The sequence below is a fragment of the Onychostruthus taczanowskii genome, unplaced genomic scaffold (genome assembly GCF_017590055.1).
Source record: "Onychostruthus taczanowskii isolate IOZ18803 unplaced genomic scaffold, ASM1759005v1 scaffold9, whole genome shotgun sequence".
Classification (NCBI taxonomy): domain Eukaryota; kingdom Metazoa; phylum Chordata; class Aves; order Passeriformes; family Passeridae; genus Onychostruthus; species Onychostruthus taczanowskii.
In genome coordinates this window covers 445316-457576 of record NW_024506993.1, presented here as the reverse complement: position 1 = coordinate 457576, position 12261 = coordinate 445316, and the positions used below count along the sequence as shown (strand labels likewise).

Genomic DNA, 12261 nt, shown 5'->3' with positions numbered 1-12261 from the left:
GTCACAAGAGTCCAATTTCCATGAAGTACAACAAAAGGGAGGGGAGATTTAAACACAGACTCCTTTCCAGAGCCAGGAGGTCACTGGGCAGGAGGTCACTGGCCATGGCCAGGACAGCCAGTGCTACCTATTGCACCAGGCTCTGAGCCAGGGCTTTTCACTGACAGTGATGTTCCAAAGCACTCACTGTGCGAGCTGCCGTGCATCCCAGCTGCTGCAGCCACAGGGTTACACACACAGAAAGTTTCTGGAAAGCATTCAGCTGATGTGGGACCCAGCTTGCACCGTAAGTACAGTGGCAGGGGAAGCATCTTCAATCCTTACCAACACCCGTGTTATTCCCATGAAGCAACTACTAATTTATCAGCACATCTCACAGAGAGAAAAACTTTGCACACACATCAGGCCAGCAACCTAAAATTATCAAACTGATGATCTGGAGCTTAGATCTGTTCTCGAGATCATCTCCTCTTGAAGTCCCAAACGCACAGCATCCCCTGGGGCTCTCACTGTGCCACAGAAGTGCCTGGAGACCACAAACGACTCTTCAAACAAACAAAGCAGCAAGACCACAAACGACTCTTCAATCAAACAAACAAAGCAGAACACTACAGCAGCAGGAACAAAACGGATCTTTGGGCTCTGTCACGGTGAAGGAGAAGCCACTACACTTCAGCAAGTCCATGACAGGGCCTTCTACTGCAGTCCTGCTGTGTGCAACACTGCTCCACAAAGCTGGACTAACAGATGAAGAAAGCCATGCAAAACCAGGCTCCCTTTTCCCTTAATGGGAGTCATGAAAGTCAGTCCTCCATCCCCTGAATTCTGGTCAATTACAAGTCTGTGTCCTTCTGTCTTCCTAAATATTTACACTAGAAACACAAGCCTGGTAAAAGAGCACCAGCTTCACCCCACCACTGCAGCTCGCTTGGCTGTGTCCATAATAACCAAACATCAGGCACATGGATAAACTCCGTGCCCTGCAGGCCCGCAGCCCTGAGCATTCCCAGAAGCAGCAGGATGGAGGGAACCCCAAAGAGCAGCATCCCTGAGGCAGGACATCAGAGGTGCTCAGCCAAGGAGCAGTGTCCTCTCCTCTCCCAGCTGCTACAGACACTGAGACCACTGAACTCCTGCAGCAGCAAGCTCCTCAGCTGCCCTGCACCCCTGCCATTGCTACGAGATGGAGCAAGGTTTTCCAGAGCTACTCTGGGAAGCCAGACACATTCCAGTGACTGCCATCTCTTGCCACAGACACAACTGGTCCTCCCAAGGGCTGAGGTGAAAAAGTTGAAGGTTTTTTCACCCTCTTCAAAACTATTCTCTAACTTCCAAGGCAAGAAGAGCAACCAATACTACTGCAAATTCTTCTTGGAAGCTGCCGGACACAGTGCAGCTGTGTAATTTTCCCAAACTCTGCAGTTTCCAAACTAAAACCTGCAGCACCACACAGAGAACCTCCTTGAACATCAGTGGAGCTTCATAGCCAGGAAAGCACACTTGGAAAGCTGACAGAAACACTTCTGGGAGGCAGATTGTTTAAGGCAGCTCAACAGCACAACAGGAGTAAGCAAGAGACTGACAGCAGTAGCTGTCCCCCAGTTTCCAGCCCTCTGGTCCCCAGTCCCTCCCAGGCCAGGGGTCCCCAAACTGGAGAACCCACCTATTACAGACAGACAGACACTCCACAGCCAGGTGAACACCAGCCAGAGGCACTGCTGCTGCTCCCCTCTGATAATGCTGTGCCTGCAGAGCTGACTTTGGGACCCACCTCCACAAGAGGCTGGGAAGTACCAGCTTCCACTCTGGGATTATGTTACCACACCTTTTTTACATGTCTTTGTTGGTAAAACAAAGGGGAATATTTAAATTAAAGAGGCTCTCCTTCCCTCCTGCCCCATCCTACCAGCTGTCTCCCTCAGTGCTGAGTACCTACAGCCCCGGGAGGAACAGCACAATTTTGGGATAAAAGTCGGGCTGTATGTCCCTGGCTGCTGCACTGTGATGGGGCCATTTCTCTCGTGAACTCTAAAGCCAAGCTGCTGGAAAATCACAGGCATCAGGCACTCCCACAGCCCCCTGGCAGTAAGGAACACGCAGCCCCACCACACGGACTGGGTCCAGTCCAGGGAACACACCACAGCCGCATGAACTCCCTCACCAATTTTATTTTGATACTCCACTTCCTCTCTTAAAATTGCACGTTGCAATACACTGTTCAGCGGCTGCCTCTGTCCAAACCACTGCAACTGCCTTACAGAGAGAAAAGGGAGACTAAAATAAGTTATCTCAGGCCAGTTTGACAGGGAAAGGTTTACAAATCAGGCTCTCAAAGATGTGAACAGCGCAAAATGCATCCAATAAGCACAAGCTCAGAGCAGGAGCACGGGGCCAGGGCTGGCAGCCCTAAGGAGGTCAGCAGTGAGAGGGAGAGCCCACATCACCACAGACTCACTGTTCACTGCGCTCAGCCGCTGCTGAGGCGCACACCTCGAACACACAGAGGTGGGGCACACACAGCACAGCAGTTATTAGGAAGGAATATTCACCTTTTCAGGAGGAGGCCTTGCTGGCAGCTCAGCAAAAGCCTCCTGGGATCAAACCAGCAGTCAGGAGTGCAGAGCCACCCAGGCCGTAAGAAAGGGGAGATTACTCGATGGCAGCTGGAGAGCAGCACGAGGAGCGCGCCCGCACACGCCGCTGAACCCCGGCAGCCCGAGCCAGGCCTGTGCCACCCGTGCCACCTGTGTGACCTGTCCCCTCCCGGCCAGGAGCCTCCCAGGCAGCAAGGACACGCACCTCAGAGGTGACTGCTGCTGCCACGCGTGGGAGCTCGACAAGCAGCTTCGGAAACCGAGCCAAAGCCAGCCAGGAGAAAACCTGAGAGCGCACGCGGGACGGGCCTCCCTCACGTTCCACAGGCCAGCAAAGGGCAGAGTAAATCCTGCTCTGAACCCAACGCAAAGCCAGCCAGGAGAAAACCTGAGAGCGCACGCGGGACGGGCCTCCCTCATCTTCCACAGGCCAGCAAAGGGGAGAGCAAATCCTGCTCTGAAACCGAGCCAAAGCCAGCCAGGAGAAAACCTGAGAGCTCACGGGTGATGGCCCTCCCTCATCTTCCACAGGCCAGCAAAGGGGAGAGCAAATCCTGCTCTGAAACCGAGCCAAAGCCAGCCAGGAGAAAACCTGAGAGCTCACAGGGGGACAGTCCTCCCTCATCTTCCACAGGCCAGCAAAAGGCAGAGTAAATCCTGCTCCTGACAGGGGCTGACACCACACACAGCACTCACAACAGGCCACCTTACACGGGCTTATAAATATCTGCTAAGCACCTGAAGGGCATTTGGTGCTGCACTCTAACGGCCCTTAAAACTCTTCACCTGGAACGAGGACTAGCTACAGGCCTTGAATAAGTGTTGTAAGAGGGTTTTATTGTTATCAGGAGGAGAGGTAGACTGACTAATGCCAGCTCACACCCCGGCACCTGCCAGCTATCAGGGAAGAACACAGCCAGGCTTAGAGGATCCAAATACCCTTCTTTCGTATTTAAATCACCTGAGAGCACGGCAGGACCCCAGCCCCTGGCACAAGCCGTGACCCCGGCCACACTGCCCAGCAGTTCTGACCCCTGGCTGTGCAGACAAGCAGGAGGAGCTGCTGAGGATGGATGGACCATCCCAAAAGCACAGGGCTGGTGGTGGGCAGCCAGGCAGGAGCTGCTGGCCCAGCTGAACCATCCCAGCCTCTGCTGAAGCGCTCAGGACTTGCACTTTGCAGGAACATCTCCGGTAAATTCAAATTGTTTCCATTAGGAACTGACAACTCATCTTTCTTAGGGCTCGCATCTGAACTCCCTGCTGTCCCTGCACATGGGCTGCCCAGAGGGCTCTGTGAAACCCAGCTGCCAGGGCCCAGGGAGGAAACACAGCAGGGAAGGGGGTGGCGACAGCCAGCAGCAGCTCTCCCGAAGTCTCACAGCAAAAACCAGATCAGGATTCTCTACCTGCTGCAGACAGCTCCACCACAGCCAGCTGGGCTGTACCAGGCACGCTGGCTGCCCTTGCTTCCCCACATTTTGTTAGCCACAACAATTAAGCCAACAGACGTTTTCTGTCTGTTTCTGTGATTAATACTTAGCAGTTTCCCTCCAGCCCCCACAAAGGGGTGCAACTTTCCCTCTTGCACTGAACCATTTCATTGAGTTGTCAAGTTCAAACCTTGATGCCTCTCCTGGTTGGGAAGCAAAGCTCCTCCCCTGAGCAAACCAGTATCCTAGAAAATTATTTGGCATGGGAATTTTCCCAATGTTTTCTGAGCAAAGGAAAGAGGGCAAGAGGTAGGAAAAGAAAACAGACACAAAATAAGGGATGCAGCTACTGCAATAGAAGAAGTCAAAGGAAGCTAATGGGCAATGATAAATTAACCTAAACTTTATGACGATGAGAAAGAATAAATTAGTTTTCTTTGGCCCAAGTCTACAAATCTTTTTAGTGTTTTCAGACGCTAAAACCACCAAAACTCTAGTTTTATTATCAATATTAGTTGCTTAGCAGCAACTAAGAGCCACAGAAGTCAAGGAATCATCCCTTTGGCACCATGCAGCCAGAGGCACCATTTGGAGAGCCCCACCTCCAGGACCACAGAGGATCCTGTCACCTGCCAGTCACACCACACAAGATGCCACTGCCTCACAGCAGTCTGCTGCCAACAGCAGCCACGGGGATCACACAGGGGCCTGTGTTCTGCCAGGGTTAAGGCAAAACTGCAGGAAGCAATATAAAATTAAACAGCCAACAGACACAATGCGCAATTTTCTGCAAGATTGCCAGTGCTGGACCATAGGCGGTTGCATCTGCATAATTAAAACTGGTTTGTTTTGCTGCATTAAAGCCACAAATCAGGCATGTAACCACAATGAGGGAGAGACATTTATTTAGATTTCTGGCCAGCCAGACCAAAAAAACCCCCAGAACTGTATGTCTGAAAACACGCACTTTAAATTGTGCATCCAAGGATCCGCTGTGCTCTGTATTCTGCAGGCAGCTGTCATGTGGCAGTTGTAAATCTGCAGCCATATCTCCATTGGTGTTTATTTTTAACACCACCACTCCTGTCTGCAAGGCTAAGGAAAATAAGAAAACCTAAAAGTATTCTTAAATATTTTCTTTCTGGTACCACCCAGCAAGCATCTCCTGCCAGTGCCGGGGCCAGCTCTCCCCTCTCTGGACAGCTGGAGGGTGCAAAGCAGGAGAGAAGGACAGAGCCTGGATAACTGACAGCAGAGATGGGCAGCAGCCTGCCAGCGCTGCGTGTGTGCAGCAGAGGTGAGGGAGAGGTCTCCGTGCACGGGCAGGCAGCAAGCGCTGCAGAGCTGCAGGAGCTGCGCTGCAGCCGCCGCGGGCAGCAGCCATCACAACTCCCACTCCCAAAAAGCAGAGCGGCACCGACCCAGGGCCTCGCACAGCCCCAGCACCGTCAGCCCTGCGCCAGCCCGGGAACAGCGTGTGCAGCACAGACCCACATCACCCCACACACCCCCGCTATCTCTCCAGGCATTTTCAGGACAACTCCTTCCCACCATGGGAGGAGCAGACACAATTCTCCAGGGAAGGAACAGAGCCATCATGGCCAATAAATCACCCTGTGCATGAAGATAATTGCCAGTTCAACGCTCCCCCTTCCAATCTCGCTCCCCACACGGCGCGTGGGCTCCTCGATTGCTGGACCGAGGCTGCAGCACCCGCAGGTCGGGCAGGGCTCGGCTCCCATCCTGCAGCTGCTGACAGCCACCCCCGAACCAGCCCAGCCCTTGCTCTAATGCCCAACAGCCAGAGCTAGAGGCTTCAGCCAAACTTCCCCGAAAGCAGCCTCAGTAACTTTTCCCCCTCCGTGTCCCTGCAGGTGCCTTGCCAGCTCCTCTCTGGTTTGACGCAGCTGAGGCGCTGCTGGCAGATCATCGCCTCACCCGGCGCTGCTGGCACTCACACAGCAGCACCTGCCCGCTTCCAGCCCCCTCTGACCTCGTCTTCAAATGCATTTCCAGTGCAGCTTTGCTGGGGTTACTTCCTTCCATGCTCGCTGACATGCGCCCTGCAGCTCACACGCAGGGTTTTGCACCTTTCTCCCTTCCATTTTCCTGTCCGTGCCGTGGGGACAAACACTGTGTCATGTTCAGATTCCAGGCCCATCCTCCGTAGCACGAGATCACTGCTTTCAGCACTTCTGTATCAACACTTTGGTTCTTAGTCCCCCTTGCCACCACTTCCCCTCTTCTTTATCCCTATTTCTCTTCCATTTTATCTTTCTCTGGAGGTTTGGGCATCTGTCTTCATGAGGGTAGCAAGGGATTAGATATGAACAGTGTAATGACTCAATCCTTGAAGAAAATAAACAGGATATCTGGGATAACAAGGCAGTCTACATCAATCCTTCAGTCAAGCCAGGAGAGACCACAGTGGGCACAGGTGGAGGTGGGTGTTCATGGTCACTGCCACAGCCTCAGAGAAAGCTTAGATGATCACAAACCCTGACCCATGTCGGGCTGGCACACTCAACACACAGCTGAGCACAAAAGAGCCCTCTCCTTCTGCAGTGCATCCTCGGCCACCAGCCCTCCTTGGTCCCTACAAATGCAGTGCCCAGCTGCTGTCCTGCCTGCTCAGCCACGCTTGCTCACATTGCTCCTGTTCAGAGAGGAAGCACAGGCCACAGCAGAGGATCCCTCTGAACTCGCATGGCTATCCTCCTCCAACAGTTTAGCAAGGTGGGAAAATCAGGACCACCCTGGTCCCCACAGAGAGGTGACAGCAAGTGATGGCTGCCCAGTCACAGCTGTGAGGACGGGGGCCCTGCATCCCACCATGGTCACCCCAAGACCACCGTGGGGCTGTAACAGAGCCAGTGTGTGCAGGGACGGAGCTGCCACCTCCCCAGGGGCAGGCAGCACACATACACACGGGCTTTGGGGTGACTGTGCCCAGCTCTGCCCAGCCACAGGCACAGGCACACCCTGCCAGCATAAGAATTAGCCTCTATTCAGCTGAAAACACAGAGCAAGTACCCTGTATCAGGAATCAGACATTCCTGGAGGTGTAATTATGCACGGAACAGTACCAAGGAAATTATTACTGGCCCATCAGCAAACTGTCTGCATTACAGCCGCCCCAAACGTGATCACTGTGGTGTAATGTAACACCCTCACACACACTCCAGCATTAACTGCCTCACATATGGAAACCATGAGGCTGCAGAAGCCAGGCCAAGAATGATCATGGCCCGGGAGTACTCCAGTCACAAGCAACAATCAGAATAAACACTGGAGACATCCAGAGCAAAGCTTTTGGAACAGCTCAGAACCAGTCCTGCCCCCAGTGACCCCTGAGCACCCGAGAAGCAGGAATCACCCAGCCCAGGAGATCTTTGAGAATAACACGAAACCATGGGACAGTCTCTAGGAACAAATGCAAATCCCCTCCCATAAAACGAACAATACCACAGACTAAAAGAATATTTCATCTGCTTAACTGCAGGGTGCAATAACATCAATTTGCCCAAATTACACACAAGCAGAAAGGTAATTGGCACCGAGCAGGGCGTGTTGTGACTGCTCCGTCACTCTCCGAGGCCAGCTACAAAAGGCTGAAATTCACGAAAGTAAACAATGGCACGAAACCAACAGCCAGCCCCTTCCCCAGAATCCCTCCCTCTGGCATCGCGCTGCCGCAGTTGGGCAGAGACTTTTCCAAGCGGAGTCTGTGCAGCCCAGCCATCACCCAGCTGAGCTGGGGTCTGGAGAAAAATGGAAGCTCTCGAGTTTGCACAAGCACAGGTTAATCTGCAGAAAAGCTATTTTACACTTTTAATTAACCACGTCCTGGACTTAAATATAATGAAGTGGTGAACACATACCCATACAAAACAACTGAGCGAAGAGAGAGCGGAGCTGGTTTTATATAATAGCGGGGGGACTGAAGGAGGCAATGCAAGTGAAAGGCATGAAGTAAGCAGCTGAGAGTATCCTCCGTCTGAAGGTGGGAAAAGGAACTGTCATCAGCTAACAGAATTAGCAATTATCGCAATAAGGAGTTGATTTATTAAGCTATCCAGAAATGCCCATTACTACAGTTTGGCACCAATGTGAAAATGCCTAGGTGTGCAACAGACAGAAGGGTACACTGGCTCATTCCCTGGGTGTGCAATAGAAGATTACACTGGCTCATTCCCTGGGTGTGCAACAGACAGAAGGGTACACTGGCTCATTCCCTGGGTGTGCAATAGACAGAAGATTACACTGGCTCATTCCCTGGGTGTGCAATAGAAGATTACACTGGCTCATTCCCTGGGTGTGCAACAGACAGATTACACTGGCTCATTCCCTGGGTGTGCAATAGACAGAAGATTACACTGGCTCATTCCCTGGGTGTGCAATAGAAGATTACACTGGCTCATTCCCTGGGTGTGCAACAGACAGATTACACTGGCTCATTCCCTGGGTGTGCAATAGACAGAAGATTACACTGGCTCATTCCCTGGGTGTGCAACAGACAGATTACACTGGCTCATTCCCTGGGTGTGCAATAGACAGATTACACTGGCTCATTCCCTGGGTGTGCAATAGACAGAAGATTACACTGGCTCATTCCCTGCGTGTGCAATAGACAGAAGGATACACCCGCTCATCTCCCTCTGCCTCCAACCCGCCCAGCCCTTCCCTGGGCTGCAGAGCTGGCATGTGTCACAGGGTACAACTTTGCTTCGAAACAATTAACTTGGAGCCTGGGATTTGCTGCTCAGTGGTCTCAATAGACAAAACCTCCAGTTTTATTCCTCTCCAACACCCAGGAACGCAGCGACTGCCGCACAGCTCCGCACCCCGCACCACTACCGGCACTTGCATAATAATGACTGCGGGCCTGGAGGCGAGGGGCCGGAGCACGAAGGCGAACTTCCTTACATAAGGACCGCAGGATCGATGCCCTCCGCACCGGGAGGCCGCGGGTAGCGCTCCCGACCCCGCACGGCGCGGGGCTCCCTCAGCCGCCGCTGCCCGCTGAGGGCGGCCCCGGCCAGCGCCGCCCCGGGGGCTGAGCGACCTCTGCCATCGCCGCGGCTCCGGGGGCTGAACGACCTCTGCCCATCGCAGCCCCGCGGCCGGAGCCGGCCCGTCCCCGCCCCGCCCCGCACACAAAGGCGGCCCCGCCGCGCCCGCACCGGCCCGCGCTCCGCACCTTTGACCTGCGCCTCGTAGTCGGCGATGATCTCTTTGTCCTTCTTGAACTTGCCCTGCGCTGACATCGTGCGGGAGGGCGCGGGCCCCGCCGGCCCCGCCGGCACCGCCGCGCTCCGCCGCCNGGGCGGCCCCGCCGTGCTCGGCCCGGCCCGTGTCCCGCCCGCCGCGGGATGTGTCGCTCTCCCCGCGTGTCCCCGTCCCGGAGCGGCCCCTCCGCAGCCCGGGGCTCGGCACCGTGCGGCCGCCGCTGGGACAGCGCGGGTGCACTGCAGCAGATTTGTCGCTTCTTGTTAAAACTGAGGAAAAAAGGGGAAAGTGTTCGTTCCAGCAGAAGCAACATCAGAGGTTAAGGCGCTGTCTCAGGGGTCCTAGCTGGGCGCTTGGGACCCAGTCCCTGCGGCCCCGCACGCTGGGCAGCAGCGTGTGCCCCGCACAGCCCGGCCAGCGCAGGCGGTGCGCGGACCCTGCACATCCCCGCCCTGAGTGCGTCCTCTGTCCGCCCCGGCTGCGCTCCCATCACTGCTGCACACAATGGGGTCTTTTATGGGTGTCTTGTGAGGAGTGAATTCAGGGAGATTTGATGATTCACAGTTACTCTGCCAACTTTAAAAAATAACCCCGGCCCATTACACAAATAATTTACCTAGTGCAAGCAGGCGGCACAGAGGGGCATTCTGCATCTCAGTGGCTGTGGAAAGGCCTGGGGAGGAGGGAGAAAGAGCGAGCCCTTCCAGGGAAACGCAGCCAGAGCAGAACGTGAGGCACGGGCTCAGGGCTCAGCACTGTTGCTCCAACTCCAGGAGGACCGAGGCTCTCAGAGTCTCAGGGAAAGCAAAAAATGTGCTAGACCCCCGCTGGGCACAGGGACCACAGGGAAGGCACGGGGACAGTGGCTGTGAGCGTGGGTCAGTGTTTTGTGGCAGGGCAGGAGCACACAGAGAGCGTATACCAGTCCCTAGGGCGAGTTGCTGCATCCCCTGCCAGGGATCTGGGCAGGGGCTGGGCTGGGATGCTGTGTGTGACTGCCCTAAGCTGTGCTTGGAGCAGGGCTGGACAGGCAACACCAAGGAGAGTCAAGAGGTATCAAAGAATGATCCTCCAGGAACATCAGGTCTTCTGGAGAGGGTGCCACTGGGGTGTGAAATGATTGCTGTACACCAATGGTGTGTCATCTCCCAAAGCAAGGAAGAGCCAATTTACACAATGACCAGCAGAGTCCAGGGATGATGATGTTGTGTTCCTGCACAGCCAAGAACACCCTGGAGGAACCTTACAGTTCTGAGCTCGCCCTCCACAAAGAAAAAACAAACCAAACTAAGCAAGGAAAGAGAAGCACAGGCCATTTGATAAAGGATTCATCCTAGCAGCAGTCACTTCCCCTTGCAACACCCACAGGAATTCAGCGAGCAAGGACCAGCATTCCTGATAACCACCTGTGCCATAAGACAGATTTTGATTTTCTTGCCAAATTGGTTCAAACCTGTGAGGCCAGCTCTGTGGTCAAAGCTGAGTGTCTGAGAGCGTTAAGCATCTTTACTTTTTCCGGTAGTGAAATAAAAATCCCAGTCATGAAATGATCCAACAGTGCCAGGGGTTTCTGCTACTCAGATATCATAAAGAATAAAGAAGCAGCGATGGCTGAAGAAAAATAATCCAATCATGAATTAATGATCTTTAATAAATATCAATGTCTAAGATACTTTGTGGAATTTCTACTTGAAACAGCTTCTTAAAAGGAAGGATTACATTGTAATTCACTTTGTGACACTCTCAACCCAGAATTTTTTAATGAAGAATGGGATGGGATGGCATTTAATCATAATAAACACTTCAAGCTTGAGGTATAGAGAAACCAACAGTAGCTATGGCAACGTGGTCACTCCAGTAAGGCTAATGCAGATTATTTCCAGGGCAGTTGCCTTGTGTGTGCTCAGGAAGCAGAGGTAATGTTGGCTTAAAGCAATTCCTAAATTAAGGAAATTTTTTTAAGCAGAAGCTGTCTTGCACTCTTTGTTTCCAGCTTCAAACTGTAAGTGTTTCACAATGTGCTGAGCATACACACAGCAGCCTCAGCAGAGCATTGACCTGCTGCTTCCAGAGACACTCACCTTTGTCACCACGAGCTGGGCAGGCCCTCTGGTCATGGATTCACAGACTGCTTTGGGTTGGAAGGGACCTCGAGGCTCATCTCATTCCAACACCTGCCATGGGCAGGGACACCTTCAGTAGACAAGGCTGCTCCAAGCACTGCCCAGTCTTGAATACTTTCAGAGATGGAATGTCACCTACCCACTCTCACACCGGTGAAGCTTTGCCAGAGAAGGCTGGAGCCAGCCAGAGCCCACACCAAGCCACAGATGATACGGACACCAAGCTGTTTGATGAAACCCTTCACAACCTTACACGAGTGCCTGATACTCATCCCAGAGTAAGGCAGCTTGTCCATGACCCCAACTCTCCCTTGGTCTTTCTGCCTTCCTCAGGTCTCTGAAAGGCAGAATCCCTTGTACCATTCCTTGGGCTGAAGAAGTTTGGGAAGGGGGATGACTTTGGCCGTTGATATGTGGCTAACCCCTCTGCAGCCTCTCTGGGAAGTTGCTGTAAATCCCTGCCTGGTGATGGAAACTATTCCAGCCCAGGCTCGAGGGTCCCACGGAGGTGTGGGCTCTGCCTCAGGCTCACGAGGCCTGAGTAAACCAGCCACACTGGGACAGATTGCCCACGCAGGAAAGCACTCAGCTGCAGCAGGGTCAGCTGGAGGATAAAATCCATAAGAGCCAGGGCAGCAGAAGCCAGCCCTGCTGGCTGTCCCATGTGGGAATGGCATGGCTCTGACACAGCATGCTGGACAGCTGGGGAAAGGCTTCCATACACACCTTTTCCAGTGTAAGAGTAAACGAGCTGGAGACACGTAACACAGCAGCCATTGGTGCTGCACTACATCACCTTTGTTTTTTGAAGCTTACATCTTCTTTCCTGCCAGCAAAGTGCTGTTACCTTGTCATATTAACAGAAAACTGCTTCACGCTCTG

The 12261-nt window shown here is 53.4% G+C and overlaps 1 protein-coding gene across 3 annotated transcripts in view; it reads right to left on the bottom strand.

The window, feature by feature from the left end:
- The window catches only part of SRGAP3 (SLIT-ROBO Rho GTPase activating protein 3), a 72997-nt gene extending 63642 nt beyond the window's left edge, over window positions 1–9355 (bottom strand). For 2 of the 3 annotated variants that reach the window (XR_005954221.1, XR_005954222.1), the window contains exon 1: window positions 9228–9344. Coding sequence is in view for 1 of the 3 variants with exons in the window: in XM_041425897.1 (XP_041281831.1) it covers window positions 9228–9294 (67 nt within the window). In the remaining 2 variants the exon portion in view is untranslated. Of the gene's footprint in view, window positions 1–9227 lie in introns of all 3 variants that reach the window. The other variant, XM_041425897.1, reaches the window with a different exon arrangement.
- Window positions 9356–12261: the final 2906 nt, after the last annotated feature.